Genomic DNA, 22,259 nt, shown 5'->3' with positions numbered 1-22,259 from the left:
CCAGCTCATTAGAAAAAGAATAAAACTAAAAGCCAGGACGTCCAAAAGAAAACAAATAAGTACAAAAAGAATTCATTAAAAAAATGTCTGCATCCTGTTTTCTTTTTTTTTCTTTTTTCTTCTCCCTCATGAATATTCACCGATGTTTTCCAGAAACTTGCGTGCGAGTGCCTGCCGTCCTAGTTGTACCTGCGACAAACACGCACATTAAAACACACACTTAAAAAACACACACTTTCCCCAGCAGTCACTGCAGCCGAGCCAAGTTGGACTCGCTACAAAGGAGAACCCCCCCTCCCCAAAAAACACACGAGTAATGACACAGATATAAAGGGGGGCGGGATCACACACTTAGACTCAGAGGGGTGGGATAAGGGACCGGGAAAAGAGGTGGGGGGGGGGGGGGGGGACACACACACACACTTAATGACCCAGTAAATACATAATATCCGCCACACACACGGAGACTTTAGCATCATGTAAAATTCACTTCCTGAAGTGGCGACAAATGACAGAAAAGCGACAGAGAGGGAAAACTCTGCTCAGGTTTTATAAAAAAAAACTCTGGCTGGGAGTCAGGACCCCCCCAGAAGGCATCGCAGCCGGCTTTAAGGGCCAAAAACACAAGCAAAGAAGTCGGTTTCAAGTTGCACGCGCAATAATGATTGACTGGGAGGAACCTCCAAATTGTAGTTGAGCAGATTACTGGAGTATTTGCAGCCTACTTAGCAACATCCCACCACTGATACCAGGCCTGAGACCCTGAGCGCTGCTTCAATGCCCCCTCTTAAAAAAAGTACATGAGCTTTTCATTGTCCTTCCAACCACGTATACCGTCCCAAAGCTTCAAACTACGCCGTCTTTTCAAAATAAAACTTCACAGGAAATCAGAGTTGAGTTAGTTTACTACTTTTAGCCTTACTAACTTTCAGCCTCACACGGGGCACCAATAGCGAGTGACTCGTTTCTTTCGGCACGTCCCGGTTTGATCTCAACCTGACCAAGTTTGACAAAGTCTAATCATAAAAAACATCCAGTTTTTCTTTGTGATTGTAAGGTTTTAGACTGGAAGAATCTTCGTTTGGCGTTTGATCGTGATCCGTCTCTCTTCGTGGGGAAAAGTCCCCGGTCGCCGACGGAGGCTGGCGCTCGAACACATCAAACACGGAAAAGGTGCCGGCGGTTTCCTTCCCGCTGCTTTGTTGTTGTTTTTTTGGTGTCGAACAAACAGTGTGACCTGGTTCAGAGGGTTTGTAGAGCCAAGAACCAGGACCAGGACTCACACACACACACACACACAGACTGAGGACAGCAAGAAGGTGGTACTGCTGCTGCGGTTCAAACACGACCCCTCTGAGAGGTTCTGGTTTGGGAAGTGTGTCAACGAACACACACACACACACACACACCAACACGCTGCTATCATCTGATATTCTAATTAGAACGACATCAAAACAGGAAGGAGTCCACCAGCTCCCAGCAGACACACAGCCTGTCCAACAGCCCTACCTTCACTGTGTGTGTGTGTCTGTGTGTGTGTGTGTGTGTGTCTGTGTGTGTGTGTGTGTGTGTGTGTGTGTCTGTCTGTGTGTGTGTGTGTGTGTGTGTGTCTGCGTGTGTGTGTGTGTGTGTGTCTGTCTGTGTGTGTGTGTGTGTGTGTGTGTGTGTGTGTCTGCGTGTGTGTGTGTGTGTGTGCGCACACCTCAGATATAATCTAAGAAACTTTTCAGGTCATTTCTGCTCCGGGGAGAAAAACTGTGAAGTCGTCATTTATTGCAGATTTCTGTCTCTTTGTTATTTTTGACAGCAGCTCTTTTTTTAAATTCTCTTTTGAGAACTCAGGATTTTACTGCCGTCGCTCGGAGGCACTTCAACGGTAAATGTTGTGGGACTCGAACCTGCGACAGTTTAACCGACATATTTATTTGATTTGTTAAAGACCTGCAGATCCACATAAATACACAAAAAAAAATATTATTGTCCCTCTGAGAAACAATAATTTGGATAAAACGTTACTAAAATATATCAAAAATTAAAAAAATGAAAACTAATTAAACAGCATAAATCATATAAACTCAATGTTAAGAACAAAGACGCATTATATTTGATTATTTATATTGATAATTTATAAATAAAATCAGTTGGAAAATGTAATAGAAAGTGTATTGTCATTTCTTTAGTGTACTGTTTAAATCCCCAACATTAAACCTAGACGTTATCATTGACTTCACCTTGGGTTGTTTTGTCGGTGTGGTCATGGCGGCAGGCCAGCTGCCCTACTGTCACCCTGATTCAATCCGACCCTCGGGGGGGAGGGGGGGAACCGTCTCCCCCCTGGGAGGAAGGTTCCCCCCCAGGGGACACCGAGGCTGATGGACACACCAAGGACGCTGCCCAAAGGCGATCACTTTGGTCCGTGGAGATTCTGAAAGTCTGGAAGACTTCATTATTTTCTCTGTCTTCATATGAGCCGACAGGAAGTTTAGTTTTTTCGGAGTCCGTGCCAACGTGATGCTACAAAGTTACCAAAGTTCGGTTTTTGGTTTGTTGGACTACGGTGCAGCGTTTTGACCGTCACCATCTTGCTACTTTTGCCATCAGTGAAGGAAGTGACCATATTTGGACTGTGGAGGAGCGACGGGTGGATCTGATGAACACAAAGCAACACCCTTACTGGATCTGGATCCATGTGGATTCTGGTGTGAAGCTGCTAACAAAGTTAGCTTCATAATTCACGGTCAACTTTACAGCTAAATGTTAAAGTCATCTTAGTAGCTAACTAGCATTGGTAGCGTGGTAGCGACCTGTCAATCAGAGGGTAAGCCCCGCCCCCTAAAACATCCCCTGCATTCTGATCTGTTGGACTCTAAATGGACCTGTCAATCATCAGGTAAGCCCCGCCCCCTAAAGCATCCCCTGCTTTCTGGTCTATCTGGTTTATAATTACTATTAGATTGTTTTGTAATTTTTAACACCACTGCTTTTATTTCATAAGAAGTCCACGAGGATGTATTATTAAAGAATAAACTACCAGCAGTATATAAAGTCGTGCCAATGAGCTCCACTTTTACCAGCTGGCACAATTATGTGATGAACACATGCATCAGTCTATAATGTTTTTTCCCAATAAAACGATAATCATCATTTCACCTGCAGATCAGACAGCAGACCAAATAAAAGGAGGGAAGATGCTGAACACGCACGCATCGATCCATCATCCAATCACATCTGTTCAGCGCTGCTAGAGGGAGGAGTCAACTGATGGAGAGCCTTGAAAAGAGAAAAAAATCACTCTATATATATATATGTATATGAGAGAGAAGCAAATGATTTTATGAGAGAATGAAGGAAGAAAGAAAACATCACAGAAAACAAGAAAAAGCAGGATGAAGAACAGATGAAGGAGAATCAACAGAAGAAAAAAAAAAGAGAGATTTTCTTTTGAATTAACGACAAACTGACAGGTCAGTATGAATTTATATTAATAATACAAATTATGTCAATGCAGCTAAAATGAATTGAAAAATCAATCAAGCACAATGTTGTTCAGCTCTTAACTGCACATTTAATATTTTAATATATCATCACTCATCAGCTTCCAGCAAAAGGAAAAGGAGAAGCTCTTATCAACTATTAGCCATAATCAATACTATCTGATAATTATGCTTCTTTTTTTAAATAGTTAGTTTACTGTTTTTGCTTCATTTATCTTCTTTTCATTGCCTTTTGAACATTTGAGTATAAATGCATTATTATTATTATTATTATCATTATTATTATTATTATTATTATTATTATTAATATGATTTTTATCTGTGGATGATTCAGACATCAACATTCATTCACCCTCATAAAAAAGAAGATTTGTTAACCATTTGGATTGAAAATGTGATAAAATGCATTCAATTTCATTTCAAACCTATTAAAATCTAAACAAACAAAATTGTTCTAGAAGCATAAAAAATATAAGAAACAATATCCTAATTAATATTAAAATATAAAATGTATTAAATGTATTTTTAAGAAATGAGTTAATTCAAATTAAACTTATATAATAATAATAATATATTAATAAAATAAAATCTTTTTGTAGTTGCTTTTGTTTCCTGGCATCACTTATGATATTAAACTGTATACTCAGTGATCAATGGATTCATGATCAGTTACTGTAGAGAATAATAATAAAGAGATATTTGTATGTAATATCAATGACATCATAAATGATTTATGACAGTATCGTCTTTAATAATTTAAAACATAATTAGATTTGATCAGAGATTAAAAGTTGAATTGTCCAATTAGATGGTTCGGTGTTCTTTGACCAATCAGGAGGCTGATTCATGTTTCTGTTGACTACAGGACGGAGACATGAGGACGAGTCCGGACACCGACGAGGTACGGACTCGTTATTAAAGTCGTGATTTCATAAAAAACAAATAAAGAACATGAACGATGTCGTCTCACAGTCCGTCCGGTGTTCGGCGTCCGGCTGCAGCTGTGTGAGTTTCAAACCAGGAAATACTCACCTCAGGTCATGTGATGGCTGTGGACACAGCTGGGTCCCGCATGGTGAGACACACACACACACACACACACACATACACGTTATACAGCATTAAAACAACCAACTTCTCTATGAAGTTCGTAACTCTAGAATCTAAATTCAAACTCAAAGCCACAATTTTATCAGGTATGTTTTTTTAAACCCCAAACAAAAATAAACCAAATTTCCTGCAACTTTTTAAAAATGTGAAATCCTGTTTCTTTTCTCGACTCCAACGGTCGTTGTAAAGAAACTCAGAGCGACTGACACACACACACACACACACACACACGCTGCAGATGTTCAGTCGCCACGGTGACATGAAGTCAGGTGTCGCTGTCATCTCATCGCCACGAGCATCTGGAGAGAGCATCTGCACACACACACACACACACACACACGTACATACACACACACACACATCCATCGTGATTTTCAGATGCATGTTTTTGTTCTGCATGTTTTTTATATTATTTTATACACATCAGTTGTATTTTTTATATTATTATATACAATTGTTATCATAATCTGACTGTGAAAATGTTCACTCTCAAATCATATTCATAATTTAACTTTCATGTACAAATACATACTTCTAACCCTCTTCTTCTGCAGCGCTGGCCAAGCTCCAGCTTCAGGCCCAGCTCCCCACCAGCTGCGGCCCGGTGGAGGTGGCTCTTCCTGGGCTGGTGTTGGACCTGAGCTCCCTGGTCCTGTACGGAGCTCAGGCCGTTCCCGTTCGGCTAAAGATCCTGCTGGATCGTCTCTTCAGCGTCCTGACCCCAGAACAGGTGGTTGCCGTGGTTTCCGAGCATCGCAAATTAGTCGTACAGCAAAGCCATAGATGACGTTTGACTGATGCCTTTTGTCGTCTTCAGGTCGGCCACATCCTGCACACGCTGGGCTGGAGTCTGGGGGATTATGTTCGAGGGTACATGCTGCAGGTATATGTCGTATCACCGTGACAGGAGGCGTTTGGTTTCCTGGTGTATCTGGGACTTCACAACATGTACAAATTTAAAACTGAGCATGAATTCAGGGTCTATGTGCTCGGGTTTTCCTCAGTTCTGAATCTTGACCAGGTTTATTCTCTTCAGCATCCCGGTGGCAAGGTGTTGGACCGCTGGTCGATGGTGACCCCCGAAGAAGAGCTGCTCGTCCTCAAACAGTTCCTCCGCTTCGGCGAGACACGCCCCATCGTTGAGTTGATGACGCTTCAGTGCCTCGAAGCTGTGAACCGCCTCTCCGACCCGCCGCTGAACCCTGACCCCAAGAGCCTGCAATCCAACATCAACACGTTGGCCGAGCAGAACGGGGGAAGTCCGACAGCTCTCAAGAACACCAGAGGACATTCACCTTTAGTCTCCGGCGTCTGCCGTTTTAAGAAAATCAGTGCCCCCGAACACAACGACACCGTCCACCATTTTGAAAACCTCCCAGGGGGGCCGTCTTTGCTTCTGCCTTTCCACTTTCCAAACTCCACCTTGCACTGTCTGGGTCCTCCCACCAAGGTAATTCAATGAAACGACTTTTCTTCCAAGCACTGTGTTTCAGCTTGCTTATCTATGTATCCAGAAAGGTTCTTTAAGTTTGGTTGACCCCCTTCCTCCTTGTTGTTCCTCTATCAGGAGCTTGTTCCTCCCAGTAAGCTAACACAATGTCTACGGAAGCTCACTGAGGCCAAACTGCCCGAGCGACACAAGCAGGACGAAGGAGGAAGACAGCAACACAATGATTCGATTCTGCAGCAGTCCAACGTTGAATCGGGTTTAAAAATCAAAGCAGACCCCGACAAGCCAAATCCGGCCCGGTCCATATGGCACCAGGAGCCCCGGTTCCACGACGACCAGGATCTGCATCGGGGCATGGCCAAACAGGAGATCACCTCCGTACTCTCTCCGTCCTTCAGCTCCTCGTTCATTCCTACTTCCTCACGTCATCCGACCCTTTCCTCCTCTCCTCTGAAGATTTCCCACTCCTCTTCCTACTCGCTCAATCACCTCCCATCCTTCTCCTCCTCCTTCCTCTGTCCTCTTCCCACCTCCTCCTTTTCTTCCTCAATCCACCCTCTCCCGTCCCCATCTTCCTCCCTCTGCCCTCTCCCATCTTCCCTCTGCTCCCTCACTTCTCTTTCACCTGCAGGAGGTCGGAAAGGGAGAGTCTGCTGTGGTGTTTGTGGGAAAAGCTTCTATGACAAAGGTAGGAATGTGGTGGTTTCTCCAAGTCTGCATCAAAAACCTATAGTGTAGGGAAGTTCCACAAGGTTCAGTTTAAGATTCTCTACTCATTTTGGAGTTCCGCAGGGTTCATTTTGAGATCCTCTGTTGATCTTGTGTCTTGGGGTTCCACAGGGTTCAATTCGAGGTCCCCTGCAGACTTTGTGTCTTGGGGTTCCACAGGGATCAATTTCAGGTCCTCTGCTGATATTCAGAAGTGTTTGGTGCTGATTGTGGCTATTGTTGTCACAGAACCTCAACCTCAACCGTTTGCCTCCTTGTTTGCAGGAACCCTGAAGATCCACTACAACGCCGTCCACCTGAAGATCAAACATCGGTGCACAGTGGCGGGTTGCACGATGGTCTTCAGCTCGCTGCGTAGCCGGAATCGGCACAGCGCAAACCCAAACCCGCGGTTGCATACGGGCGCCGCCAGAGAAGCACACAGCCACCGAATCACACACTCCGACACGCAACTACGCAAGGACAGACACGTTTGCAAAGACGCTCACATGCGTACGAGCAAGGAGAAAGATATCGGGGACGGGATTTGGCAACAGGATGAGGACGCGCGCTACCTGAGGAACCGGTTAAATGGTCATACGAACCTCCAACACAGTGGTTGGGAGGACACGCCCCCTCGAGCAGTGCCCCCTTCATCTCACCCGCTGCACCAAAATCCGAGCCAGCTCTCAAACCAGAACTTCATCTTACATGACGGATCTCCTCCTCCCCCAGCTCACAGTGCTTCCTCACTGGGCTCCCCTCCCTCTCTCGTCCCCGTGGTGGACAAAACCGAACACTGTCAACGCCACGCTGCAAACGCCCCCCTCCCCCGCCCGGCCTCCATCGCCTCCGTCACCATGGCAAGCCGCGACGCCCAACCGGCATCACATGACTACGGCGTCACAGAGGGAAAACAAGACAAGGCTTACGCCGGCCCGCTTAGCGAATGGCGGCGGCGGCGGCGGGAGTCAGCAGACCTGGTGCCGAAGAAGAAGCCCAGGAAGTCGAGCATGCCGGTGAAGATAGAAAGAGAGAAGGTGGAGGGGGGGGGGGGCGAGGAGTGATGAATGTTGATAAACTTGAGGTCAAGCCAGAGTCACATTGGTTTAGCCTGATTTCACATTCTTTTCCACAACTAAAAGGCTTATTTTACCAAAACTTCACTTGATGTTGTCAGATATACAGTTTTTATATATATAACGCATGTTTAACAAAGCCGAACAAGGAAGAATGTCTCAGAAAACGAACACCGATTTAACATGTTATTAATTCACTTTAGCAACTGGAGTAAACACAGTGGTTTTGGTTTGTCGGGATAAATGTATGTATTTAACAGCATGCTGCTCTGTGCAAGGCGCCCCCCCCTTGTGTTTGTTGTCTGGTATTGCAATACTCACTGCAATAAATCTGATGAGTGGCTTCCTATTATTTTGTAAGATTTTAGATGCGGTTTTTTTATTGTAATGTAGTATTTTGTTCACATTGTGGTATTTATACGTTTACTTCAGTGAAATATGAGTAATTTAACTCAAAATAATGACTTGGTATGTCATATTCATACAACACTAATTCCGTATTCTGAGATTTCTTTTCCTGACTGGCTTCCATACAAGTGAGTATTTTTTCTGGAAATGTAATTTTTTAATATGACATGAGAAGGACCGTCTCACTTTCAATAATTACACACTAATTATACTTTTAGAGAGAATCAATACAACAAAAAGTCTTCAATTATTTTTTATTGGCTCGTTTTATTTATCTTATTTTATTATTGTTGTATACTTTTTTATGGTTTATTTGTTTCATCTTTTAAAGATTTAAGACTAAAAGGGGAACACTTGGCTCAGGTCTCGGTTTCTACTCGGATGACATTTATATGCGCACCAAACAAAACGGAAGCGGGTCAGTAAACGCAGTAAAATGACAGACAGAAACGACAGTAAAATGTCTAACGGGGAGATTCTGAGAGGATTTGTCACCGAGAGACTCGCCGCCGCCTCGCAGGAGATCCTCACGGCGGTGGACCGGGTCGTAGCCGGCTACGAGGACGAGGCTTCGGGCTTCAGGCAGGAGATCGACCGGCAGAGGAAGCAGCTGGAGGTCCTTCGGGCTCAGGTCGCCTTCAACACAGCGGGTTGGTCATTCATCTCTCGGCTTAGAAGAATGGGATGGGCGACATGACGAACTCCGTTAAGATTTTATGAAATGTAATATTTGCATGCATGTCAACAAATCTGCTTACATCAAATTATAAAAAAAAAGTTATTTAATCAAACCGATTTATTCTTTAATTCGGCATATTTAAAGTGACAAAGGAACACCTTTTTAAATGCCCAGACTTGGATTGTAAATGTGGGGAGTTAACCCGCGTTAAACCTTAGCTTTATGGTTATTTCTCCTTAATATCGCGCTGCTTTGTTGATGCCGAATTTATGTTTTAGACACTAGTGCTGCATATATGGTATTGAATCATGTTTTTCTGACGTGTATAGTTGAATGTAATCAGAATCGCACTTTTGTCATTGGAGTTTGGCATGTCTATGTAGACAGGGTTTAAAATCCAGCTCAAGCTGAGCATGTTGGACATAATAATAATAATACATTAAATGTATCTAATAATTTTCTTATGAAGAAGTTAGTTTCACATGGTGATTTAAAAAGACAAAAACAGCATAATTTAATCTTGTAATTTTCAAAATAAAACTCCTACAAATCATGCTATATTTTCCCCCGAAATGTGAACTGGTTTCTGGCTTTTGTGCAGGTGTGAGGTGCAGCAGCAGGAGCCTTGGTCCCGCTGAGGAAGAGGAGGATGAAGACGCTGAAGAGGATCCAGAGAACCAGGAGGACTCATCGAATCAGACTCTATCAAGGTTCGACCACAAACATCCAGCTCCTCGATTAATATTACATCCTAATAAAATGTGTTGGTGACAGCTGCTCTTCGTCTTCCAGGTCTTTTCCCCTCAGATGTCAGTATAAGAAGAGGAAGCATGGCAGACCTCAGATCAGTGAAACACAGAACCACGTAGACCTCAGGATCCGGATCCTGGAGGACTCTCAGACCGACGTGCTCTCAAACAATGGTATTCCCGATTTTGGAAATTCACCACCATCAATTTATTGTCAGTTTGGAAACTCCCGATCCGTGCTGCTTCCTGTTTTTTTCTGGCTCATTTTATCGTCCCTCCTTCGTCCAGTTCTTAAGAAATGTCCGATGCTGAGGCTGAAGTGTCCCCGGGGCCTGAGGGAGCCAGACTTCCTGGACCTGCTCAGGTCCACCTTCCCTCAGCTGTCCGGAGACGACAAACCCTTCGACATCTTAACGTCGGACAAGCGGCGGCGGTTACAGCCTCTGAAGGTGGAGACGGTGACGGCGGAGGAGATCCACAGGAACATCGGCTGCACGGGCTGGAAGTCGACGCTCTACGTCAGACTCAAGGTACTTCTGTCTTCGAGGCTCGGAGGCAGGATGAGAAGGGGAAATTATGTGATGGTTTTCAAAGCAGGGGTCGCTTTTTATTCATACAGAGGCGACGGGAGGCCAGGGCCGGCGAGGAGGAGATTAATCCTCCGCAGACAAAAGACGACGGAGCTGAAGACTTCCTGTCCGCCACCGTCGCGCAGACGTGTGCAGAAAGACCTCGGACAAGGTAACTCATAATTATCTGCCCCAACATATGATCAGATACGACTTAACGCCTGGTTCAGACCCCACGATATCAGCGGATTCTATCCCGAACAATCAATGTTGATCAATGTTGTTTTATACCGGGTAGAGTCTGGGACGCCTCACTACATCCAGCTGAAAGCAACCCGTTAACGACCGGTAAACGATCGGTAAACTATCCGCAAACGACCCATTGATGACTCATTAATGATCCATACACTATTCAGAAATGATCCATAAACTATCTATAAATGATACATAAACAGTCCATAAATGATTCGTAAACTTTTTGTAAAAAAATCAGAAAACGACCCGTAAACATTCGTAAAATATTCATAAACGTTTGGTAAACAGTGAAGCGACAGAGGAACGATGTTGTTATGAAATGGACGTTTATGTTACTATAGCAACAACAGACCTGCCTTTTTGATGTTTCCTTGAGGGGAAAAAAAGCTGAACCATCATACCGACATAAGTATCCTGGAGTCTGAACCAGACGTTAAACACCTCCCTTCTACTCCCTCTTAATCTTTGCTCCTGGTTCCCATAGTGATGGCGTTCAGGAGGTCGAAGGTGGTGGAGAAGACGCAGCGTCCATCGGCTCAACGTCGCAACTGCATGATATGGAAACGGAGGTGGCTGACGATGCAGATCACGGGATGTCGGAACCAGCCGAGAGTAATCTGGACAAGAGCGACAACGAGCTGAAAGACTGTGAGTCTGAACTGAAGGAAGAAAAAGCCAGATGTTGTAACGTCGAGGCGGCCGAGTCGAGCGGCGAATTTCTCTCCTGCAAAGCCTGTGGAGCTCTGCACAAATCAGTAGTGGCGCTCGTCAAACACGCCTGGAATCACGTGGACGAGCCGGGAAGTGTTTGTGGAGTGTGCGGCGAGCTTCCAGAGTCCGCGTTGAAGGATCACCTTGAAAGTCACCAAAACGCGAAAGACTGTCACATTTGCGGAGAGTCTTTCTCCGGCGTTCTCGGCCTCGATGAGCACGTGGCCGCACACTCGGGGGAGACACCGTACGAATGCGACGTTTGCCACGAGGCCTTTGCGCTGAAGGTGTCCCTGGAGAACCACCAGAAACTCCACAAGACTGATAAAACAAACAAATGCTACACCTGCCACAAAGCGTTCGCGCTGAAGGAACAGCTGAAAGCTCACCGCCAGACTCACGCCAACAAGAAGACGCACCTGTGCGGCGTGTGCGGCAAATCCCTTAGTGACTACAGATCGTTGTCCCGCCACAAGATGACGCACTCCGGCGAGAGACCTCACAGCTGCGAGGTGTGCGGGAGGCGTTTCAAGCTTCCCGGGACGCTGAGGCAGCACAAGAAGATCCACACGGACCGAGAGAGGTCGTACCTCTGCGACGTTTGCTGCAAGATGTTCCTGACGAGCAAGCAGCTGCAGATCCACATGAGGACACACACCAATGAGAAGCCGTACCACTGCGGGGAGTGCGGCAAGGGGTTCACCACCAAGGGACCGCTGACGATCCACATGCGGGTCCACACCGGAGAGACACCGTACCGCTGCCCTGACTGCGGCTGGTCCTTCAAACGCAAGATAAATCTGGATAACCACGTGACGGTGCACTCGGGCGCCAAGCCGTTTGTCTGCGGGATTTGTGGGAAGGCGTGCGCTCGCAAAACTTATTTGACGGTCCACATGAGGACCCACAATGGGGAGAGACCGTACAAGTGTACCCTCTGTGACAAGGCCTTCACTCAGAGCCACTGTCTGAAAACACACATGAGGGGCCATCCGGTGCCTGAAACCGCAACATGACAAGAGACCAAAATTCATATTTAAATGATCTCCCGTGAGACTTTTCCTCTATTTAATTTATTGTGTCTCCAACTTGTGTAAAGGCCTCTGTGATGTCGCAAATAAACGTCTGTGCTATCTCAGTCAGATGGTGGAATGGAAACCGGTGAACTGTCATGTTGTTTAACAAACTCTTAACGCGCTGGACAAACAATTAAGAACAACTCTCTGCACTTTTGCAATATTATTGACAAAATCCAACTTTTTGAGCTTTGACATTTCTAGATTGCTGTTTGACGATCCAACAAGCACTTTGGTTAAAACGTGCTGATGCCTTAAATCTCCCTTTCATGCATTTAGGAATCTGTCGTTTTTTTCAAGTGTGGGATGACCTTGTTGCTGCCCCTTGTGGTCACTATAACTACTGTAAGATTTAGTCGTGCTGGTAGTGTTTTTATTTTTGATTTAAGAGAAGACTATAAGAATGAGGAGGAACTGGTTGGTTAACTCCCCCATCCGATTAAAAAGCAGGGCCCAGTCGGTTCTCCAACTCTAAGAACCGATCACAGATCACATTGGAGACACACCCACATTTGCATTAAGCACACGGTAAATCTGTTTTCATGTTTTAATTAGAATGAACCGTAGCGTCCACATGTGACCTGAGTGCGTTTTTGAAACTTCGTCGCGTAATGGACATGAAACCATGTCCGAAGATTTAGAACAAACCGTTGAGTTGATGTTCAAAATGTCAGAAAAGAATCAAGTATCAAACATGAAATTAGTCAAACATACGTTTATACGTTGTCTCTTGTCTGCTACACACTTAAATAGATGACTTACTGACTTCACTGCAGCCACAGGAGTCCGGGTTAAACACAATATAAGCTACCTTTTCACTCTGGACTGGATTTCAAAGGTTTTGTGCCCCCCATTTGATATACTCGCCGAATCTTCCTGAACAAATCTTTCCTCTAGATTGTGTTGATTGACTGACTGAAGTGGCTGATGATCCTGGATCAAGCCGTCTGGCATTTAGTAATGCCACAGGGTTCTATTCTAGATTCTTTATTATTCACTAATGGGATTCCACAGGGTCCTATTCTAGATCCTTTACTATTCAGTAATGGGATGCCGCTGGGTTCTATTCTAGATCCTTTACTATTCAGTAATGGGATTCCACAGGGTTCTATTCTAGATCCTTTACTATTCAATAATTGGAAGCCACAGGGTTCTATTCTAGATCCTTTACTATTCAGTAATGGGATGCCGCAGGGTTCTATTCTAGATCCTTTACTATTCAGTAACGGGATTCCACAGGGTTCTATTCTAGGTGTTTTACTATTAAAATTTAGAATAAATTGCATTCTAGTCTTTTTAGTCAGATGACACTATGTCATATGTGTGTTTCTAAGTCACATTCAGTCTGATTTCCAGATATTCCTTCATTTAAAGTACAGATATAACCAAGGTCATAGTATTCCATACAAATGTACCATTTCTCTGGCTATCCTGCCATTAAAATTGTATGCGATACATTGGTCATAAATTGGTCTTGCTTGCTTATACACATTATTTTAAAATTCAGATTGACAGTGTTTTTACAGTACGATACTTGAACATATCATCCCGATCTCATCCCGATTCATTGTTTCTACAGCATTGTAGTTTTCCTGCCCGGTGCAGAAACAGCAGAGGTAACACCAGACTGCTGGGAAGACCGTACCAGAATGCAGACATCGACCTCACGCACACATCACTGAAACTCGCACCTTGCACTATCACGTTGTCAATCAGAGCTCCCCCAAACTTCAACAACAGCATCCCCATTATGGCCACAATGATGTGGAAAGCCCTCTGCCTTGATGGATCCACCCGCTCCCTGTTCCCACCCGTTTGCCCCGGCCCTGGACGCTTGAGAATGCAAAGAACTGAAACGCTGCAAAAAAAGATGACAAACAAAAAGATGAAAATTGAGCCATAAAACAAGATCTTGGTGACCATGTAACTTGTTAGGCAGGACACAGTCAACCATCCAATGCCCAGCGTCCAAACACTTCCAATGCTGACGATCTGGACCCAGCCTGCCTGTCTCAGACCCAGATAGGTGATGGGGTGAACAACAGCCAGGTATCGTTCCACACAGGTGAAGACTTGAAGCAGAGCCTGTCCGAGAGAGGAGAACGACAAGATGCCGATCCCTGCCTCCGTCACCACTGGGAGATGGACGTAGCCGCCGTAAATGTAGGCGGCAAACCCCAAGACGTCGATCAGAAGCAGGAGGATGGTGTGATATGTGAAGAAGTCGGTGTGACTCGTAGCCGTGGACGTGGAGCGCCGTTTCCTCCATTGTTGGTAACCCAAGTAGAGGACGTAGATGTAGAGAGGGAGGGGGAAGATGCGGGTGAAGGAGACAACAACTAAGGTGTACGTGGTCATCTTGGAAGTGAAGCAGCTGTTCAAGGAAAAATTGTAGGAGGGGTTGGAGAAGGAGTCAGGAGGAGGGGGGAGGTCATCAAAGGAGGAGGAGTTGACTGACATGTTTATGTACATGGAGGCCTGAAGAAGAGGAGAACAAACGGGGGAGTTGAAAATCCAATGGTGACATGAAAAGAAATAATCTCCTTTATAAAAGATCCTATTATAATCTTACAAAGACTTTCAAGTTAATATAAAATAATTATAAGGAAGTTCTAACATGAATCAAAAATGTCACTACTTGTATTAATTTCCCAAGTACCACTCATTTAACAAATATAAGACAAAAGCATGAACAAAGAGACTGAATATGCATTTAAATGTGTTAGAACCTTAAATCACAAGTGTAGAATTTACAGCAAACTAATTATTGACAATATCCCCTGAAAAATGAACTATGAAGGATCAGTTTTCAACATATCAGCAGTGAAGTCACATTAATAAGTACAACTCTAAATAAAGACATGTTTAACTGGTTTGTTTCTAAAGAAAACCCACCTCAGCAGTTTCTTTCAGACTGTCCTTCCGCTGCGTCTCTAAACTCTCCGACTGCTGTTCACCGGAATCTGATCCAAATATATCCGAAAACGTATCCTGTCATCAAGGTGTGGGAAGGACAGGTGAGAGCCGGATTGTGGGGTTTCTGTTTTTCAAGATGAATGATACTGTTTCACGGTAAATTAAAACAGGCAAATTAATTTTTCCACATTATGTCACTGGGAAGTCAGATCGCAGGGAGAGCAGCACCACTATTTGAATATGATCCCAGTCTGCAGTGATTGTACAACGAAAATCACAATCAGACCTTTGATCTGTAATACATCATGATATAGTATTAATGGTGATTATAGCGGAGATTATGATTAACATAAAACATTCAATTCATTATTCTTTCAAATCAGTACAGCAACATACATTTTTATGCAGATGATACAGTTTAATATACGTCCATGATTTCCCTCCAAACTAGTTTGTGGTATTCGCTACACTTCCCTGTGGCTCTCACCGTCTTATTTAAACATTAAATAGTACCCACATGGCTCAGATAAACCTGACAGCAGACTGTCTTTCAAGCCGACCGTCAAATAGAAGCTGGGTCTCCAATTGTGATCGCATTCATGAACTGAATGTGATTTATTTAAGAGACATGAATTTTCTCGAAACCATCAATACCCTCTTAATAGAAGTTTACCGTAAATGTATGTTGAATTGAATACACGTTAAGAACTAAATCTCTAAATGAACCATGTGACTATGGCAAATTCTTTTTTCACATTATGGTATCACTCAGGGAGAGCAGCGCCACTATTTAAACATGATGCAGAGATCTGCAGTGATTGTACAACGAAGAACATAATCACACACAGTAAATGGATATTTATTCTTAATATAAAAACAGTGATTTTCATTTTACTTTATTACACTGTAATACCGTTATGCTACGTTAAAGGTTAATATAATACACATTACACCAAAGATCTTCAACAGGGGGTCCTTGGCCAGAAGAACGTTGAAGACAACATCACTGATTAGTACACACAGGTTCAGAATCTTAAACCTTTCTAAACACAAAAATGAATGCAATTGTTAATTTGACCATTATAACGGTTTCTGTGTTATTCATACGTAACCTGTTCAAGTATCGTTCACTCTTAAATGAACCAATCACGTTACTCCGCGCTGTCATTCCGCTGTGCTGTCACGACGGCACTGCAGTGTTCCTGCTCTGTGTAGGAAAAGCAACGGTAACACCAGACTGGCGGGCAAACTACACCAAACTCCACAAACTATCACCACACAGCCTTCATCGTACGTTAGCAAATGGGAATTTTCCAGAGCAGAACACACGATGGCCCCGACAAACCACAACCACAGCATTCCCATTATGGACGCTACTGTGTGGAAAGCCCTCTGCTTCGACTGGTCAACTCGCTCCCCGTCTCCGCCCGCTTTCCCCGGCCCCGGACGAATCAGAACACGGAGAACGCAAAGGCTGCAGAAAGATACGACGATTAAACTGAAGGCAAATAAGCAGAAAAGGGGAATCGCAGGCATTTCAGGGTGGTATAGAAGCGTTACACCGATCCATCCGAAGCACTGCAGCCAAACACACCCAACAGCGACGGTTCGGATCCTGACCCCTCCAGACTGCCTCAGGCCCCGGTAGACCACCGGATGAGCAACCGCCAGGTATCGTTCTAGACAGGTGATCACATGAAATAACATCTCTCCAGGAAATACCATGTGATAAATGTGGAACGCTACTTTCGTCATCATTTTGAAATCCGTGTAGGTGCCACAAAAGAAGATGATGAAGAACACCAGACTGTTCAGCTCCATGGCAGCCAAGTGGGTGGTGATGACGTCGGAGTGGCTCGCTGCTGCGGCGGAGCGCTGCCGCCGCCATCGTCGGTAGCCATGGTAGAAGATGAGGATGGAAAGAGGGATGATGAGGAGGCTCTTGGTGATGAAAAAAGAAAAGAAAATCCAAAGGCTAACGCTGTGGTCAAGGCAGCGGTAGAATAGAAACTGGTCTGAGGAGTTGACTGACATATCTGAAGACAAAAGACAAAAACAAAGCAAATGAGACACTGTAGACAAGTTCACCTTCGTTTCAGACATCACGCCTTGGGTCCAGCGAGACTTCAACATCATTGTCTAGTAACCATTAATATCTGGCCAGTCCGTCCATGTAGACGCTGAGAGATTTCACAGAATAAGTAAAAATGTCAACTGCGTAAAACTCCAAAAACAGCCAAACACACCACTGAGAAATAGAGATTAAAGAAAAATTAAATCAGTCATTTTTATAAATGTTGACACAATGTTTTATAATATTACTGGTAATTCAAAAGAGTCATCATTTTTATTTCTAAATATTAACCTGGAAAAAGCAGACGTTATTGAAGGACACCCACCTGGTCGGAACCGTTTCTTTCCTCCCTTTCTTTTGTCTCCAGACGGTCTGACAGCTGTTCTCTGGTATCTGGTATAAAAGTTTGTTCATGTCTGAGTGAGTGCTTCAGACTGACAGACTAAAGCCACATTGTGGGTATTTTTGCATCTTGCTTGTAATAAATCACAGCAGGCAAATTACCCTTTCACATGATTTATCCGCAGAGTGCAGGGTCATCTGCTAAACAGCAGCCCTTATATTCAATTCCGGGAATTTAGTTATTTTAGGGGAACTGTTCCCAAAACCTGCTCCCGTGTGTCAGGAAAGCTACCTGCAGGATCCTCAAATTGACTGACGACTGACTGTTTAAGAAGTTCAGAAGTTAAGTGGTACTGTTGAGAACATACACTGAAAAACATTGGACAATTCTGTACGATGGGTGGTAAAAATGTTCCATCATACTTTCAAGATTAATTGTTGTTCTGCAACCACATGTAATGAAAGCCATCAGAAAGGTCCAGGAGTCCCAAGAAAAGGGAGATTTAACAATTTCACAGACATCGTGAATGACTTCCCATGTCACACGTAGTCCCACAGGGCTCAATACTAGGCCCATCATCATTCAGTTTGTATCTGCTATTCCTTGGCTGTTAAACGTCACCGCTTTGGCGACAAGCAGTTCCTGTTTGCACGGCGAGCATTAAAGATGCAACAATCACTCAAATGACTTTGATACTGAAGAAGAAGTCAAACTCAGAGACCTAAACAATAAGATCCATGTTATAGGGCGCAGGTGTGTAAAGAAGATTATCACAATTACCATATCTCTATGGGGTGTGTAGCTTTTGGAGGCTCTGTAGCTTATTGATTTTAATTGCTAAAAACACTGAATCCTTACCAGCGGTGCCAGGTCTGACCCTGCACTTTGAGTAAATTTCCCTCTGATTAACAGACTGGAGTGGCACAAAATCAGAAGTCTGTTTTTAATATGCAAAACCTGCACACTCACTCATTATACAACACACACAGTCATATATGTGGACCAGATGGCATTAAAAGGCAGTCATTGATTTCAGAGATGCAGGAGAAGGACGATCAGGAGAAGCCGGTCCTCATGTTCGGCCCACCTGTGTCTTGTTGCCTCATTAGCTTCTTGTGTATCTAGTCCGTGTGTTTCCTGTCTCAGTGTCAGGTCGCCCGCCTCCTCAGTGTCTGTTCCTGCCTCGGGTCTACGTTTGTTCCTCACGTTCCTCGTTTGATTTCATGCCATACCAGTTTGTCTTTGTCTTTTTAGTATTTTTATCTTTGTACTGCCTCGGCCTTCTCCTTCAGTTTTCTTGCCTGCCAGTTTAGTTCTGGTATTTGATTTTTGCCTCCTCCCCTTCAGCATTTGACTCTTCTTTTTGGACTCCCAAATTGTGACACAAACAAATGCTAATGGGAAAGTCAATTAGACAGAAATAGGTTTTTGATGGACGGGTTGTAGCGCTGTTAATCTGCCCACTGAAGCGTCCTCACAAAATATACTCGATTAATACGAGGGCGGGTGTCCTGCAGCTGTATCGTGAGAGGAAAATTTGCCTACTTTGATTGACAGGCTAGAGACCTCATGAATTAATATTAAAATATGCAAAACAACTGCAGCCTCCATCTGTCCCACATGAACATCTTAAACAACCAACAGATGATTATATTTGGACCGGGAGTTGGGGAGTTGCCAGACGCAGGAGACGGACAAACAATGCTGACAAGGTGGGTTTTATTTGACTACTAAAGGATTTTGCATTACGGTTTGAGTCTTTCATGGTCCCCAGAGGACAAATCCTACCGACTTTGACGATCCTGTGACTGTTCCTGCAGTGCAAACATAAGGTTGACATTTTTGTTTTTAAGTGAAATATCTCAACAACCACCGTCGGAAGTTATCGTTTAACTTTGGTTATTGAAATTCATCAGAAATGTAAAATGTCATCAGTTGTTAATACGGGTGGGATTCACCAGAGGCCACATGATACGATCTTATTGCCATTTAAAGAATGACGTGATATGCTGAGTATTTTTCCAACTGCAAATCATGCAGTTTGTCAACATCTGTTTATATAATGAGGTTAAGTTGTCAGATTGGGTTTGTTAGCAATACAGACAGACTGACTGACACTCCATCTTTGGTTTTGACCAATTTCCTGCCAATCACGCCAACTTTTATTTGCGATACCAAAAGTCTGAGATCTTCAGGATCGATACTTGGCACCCCGTGCATCAATCCGTTCTTGCCACGTTAAATTTTGCGATATAACGTATTGATTATTACCCCTCCACCCCTCGTTTGTGTTGTTGCCCGACAGCTCACTGATGCCACTGGTTTTCTCTTTCTCCACCTCAGGCTTCTACACATGGCCGACATGTCAATCAACTCTTCTTCGTTCTCCAACTCCTCCCTCGATTCAGTCCCCTTACGTTGCTCCAGATTCCCAGCTAGTGTTTTCATCATGGACGCCTTCGTAGTCACCAGAGCGTTCTTCATCCTCCCTCTCTCCACCGGCGTCCTGTATCTGGGTTACCAGCGATGGCGGCAGCAGCGTTCTTTCACCGCGATGAGCCACACCGACGTCATCACCTACCACACGGCCGCCATGGAGCTGGTCTGGTTGTTGGGGGGTACCTCCTTCTATTGGGCCTCCTCTGCCGGTCCCGAATGGATGATGCTATTGGCGTACTGGATCCAATCCAGCACTTTTAGCGGCGTGGGGCTTTGTCACATCCTCACCTGCATGGAGCGCTACCTGGCTGTGGTTCATCCCGTCACCTACCTGCGGCTGAGAAAGGGGCAGGGGGTCAGGATCAGAAATATCAGCATCGGATGTGTTTGGCTGCTGTGCTTTGGATGGTGTGCCGTATTCCTAGCCCTGTTCAAACCTATTGTATTGATCATATCACTTTGCTGCACCTTGGTCCCCTCAGTACTTGTTGTGTCTTTCTGCAGCCTTTCTGTTCTGCGCGTTCTGATTCGCCCACGGCCTGGGGAAGTGGGCGGGACAAGGGAGCAAGTCGACCAGTCGAAGCAGAGGGCTTTCCACACGATAATGGCCATAACAGGCATGCTGTGGTTGTGGTTTCTAGGGTACTTTTGTGTCATGTGTTTGAGTAGCCTGGCAATACTAGACTTCCAAAGCATCTGTGTTGTACAGAGTTTGGTATACTGGTTTAATCTGCCCTCCGCTTTGGTGATGCCTCTGCTGTATCTACAGAGGGCAGGGAAACCAACATGCTGCTGTTATAAAAGTGTGTAAAGAGAAACACAGGCTTCAATTTAAAGAAAGATTGGTGGGGGGATGAAGAGTACGTTGGACTAGCAGAACCAGTTTGTTGTATCAGATTCATGTGGATGGAAGATTATATCATCTGATTTAGCCTAGTCTTGAAGAGTCCATTTTTTTCATGTCATTTTATCCTGTACCCGACTAAGTGGTTTTGCTGCATTAACGTTGGTTTTGTATCATAATGTAATTTGTGTCAATTTGTGTTGATAAAAAGAAACGTCCGATTATACATGAACCTCAGCTTTGTTGTGATAATTGGGCCGAAAATAATTTGAAAAATGGGATGCAATTTGAGTCCTGGGGCTATGCTAATGCTATGATTTAATAGGCCGCAATGGAGATTATGGATATGGCAACGGTGTCGCTTGTGTGTTGGAGGGGTTGTTAGGATCTTATTAGGGTGTTGGAAAGTAGTTGCCATGGTGTTTACTACAGGGTTTTAAGATGATTGTATTTGTTATCTGAATCCGGTCAGATATATACATATATATTCATATAGCATATTATTTGTTTGTGTTTGTCGAATTGTAATTTCATGTTTGAGAAAGCTTTTTAAATTGCAAGACTATCTGTGTGATACAATTTCTGCATAATGATGTCACTGTATTCAAATAAAGGTCAATAATATTGAAAATATAATGTGTGTGTTTTTTGGTTGAGTCATTTCTACAGACAATGATAACTTTTGTTGTTGTGTGTGTTTTGGTGTCTGATCTCCCTGCAGAGCAATCATGGGGAAAACTACAATTTGCCTTTGCAATTTGCCGGAAAAAATTGCATCAGTTCTCCAACATGCAAAAAACCTCTCGCTGTGACTTATGACCGTGGAGAACACACACAGATTTATGTTCTCACGACACGCTTTCTGATAAACGCTGAGCGGACAGCGGCGAGTCGCAGTCGGTGAGTTCGGAGCTGCAGGAGACGGACGAATACAATCTGCTGAGGTGGGTGATGTTTAAAAAATATAACATTCTCGTATTATTGTTCTTAATTACAACTTTTGTTTCACGTGACATGTCATGTACAGTATATATGTTTTATGCATTTGTTATGAATAAAGTACAAAAGTATATAGTCTTTTAAATATAGTTTAAAAGACAAAATAAATATTTTCAAAAATCTTGAAAGTCTGGTAAAGCATCATCATGTAATGGAAGTTGTTAATAGTCATACTTTATGGAACATAGAGTTTTATCATTATTGTTATTGTGTGTGTGACCGTTGGGCAATCAATATTTTTCTTGAAATTGTTAATTTGTTATTTTTTAAAGTAACACGAAGTTGCTTCCGCTCATTTGTTTTTGTTGTGAATGGATTTATCCTTCAGTAAGTTGTATATTTTCATCTTCTTGTGT

At 43.8% G+C, this 22,259-nt stretch overlaps 3 protein-coding genes across 4 annotated transcripts in view; all 3 read left to right on the top strand.

The window, feature by feature from the left end:
• The window catches only part of ccdc171 (coiled-coil domain containing 171), a 10,094-nt gene extending 10,066 nt beyond the window's left edge, over positions 1–28 (top strand). The window contains exon 25 of the mRNA XM_084003604.1: positions 1–28. This exon is cut by the window's left edge and continues 710 nt beyond it. The gene's annotated coding sequence lies outside the window, so the exon portion shown is untranslated.
• Positions 29–4,368: 4,340 nt separating this feature from the next.
• LOC311009061 (zinc finger protein basonuclin-2) lies at positions 4,369–7,829 on the top strand (the record flags this gene model as incomplete). The annotated part of the gene is made up of 7 exons (XM_084003035.1): positions 4,369–4,395; positions 4,467–4,569; positions 5,159–5,334; positions 5,422–5,487; positions 5,641–5,775; positions 6,370–6,742; positions 7,048–7,829. 7 exons carry the CDS (start codon positions 4,369–4,371, stop codon positions 7,827–7,829), a joined length of 1,662 nt encoding a protein of 553 aa, XP_083859161.1.
• An 843-nt stretch (positions 7,830–8,672) lies between these two features.
• On the top strand, positions 8,673–13,718 carry LOC311008934 (uncharacterized protein). Of its 2 annotated transcripts, none has more exons than XM_084002895.1 (6): positions 8,673–8,899; positions 9,530–9,638; positions 9,736–9,851; positions 9,966–10,207; positions 10,297–10,418; positions 10,986–13,718. In XM_084002895.1, the coding sequence occupies exons 1-6, from the start codon at positions 8,686–8,688 to the stop codon at positions 12,226–12,228; spliced, it is 2,046 nt and encodes a 681-aa protein (XP_083859021.1). In that variant the 5' UTR covers positions 8,673–8,685; the 3' UTR covers positions 12,229–13,718. The 2 variants fall into 2 exon arrangements, with proteins under 2 accessions (XP_083859021.1, XP_083859020.1); XM_084002894.1 differs by having other exon boundaries at positions 9,721–9,851.
• Positions 13,719–22,259: the final 8,541 nt, after the last annotated feature.

Source organism: Eutrigla gurnardus (genome assembly GCF_963514095.1).
Source record: "Eutrigla gurnardus genome assembly, chromosome: 23".
NCBI lineage: Eukaryota > Metazoa > Chordata > Actinopteri > Perciformes > Triglidae > Eutrigla > Eutrigla gurnardus.
Note: the sequence above shows the minus strand (reverse complement) of the source record. Positions and strands in the feature narration are given on the sequence as shown.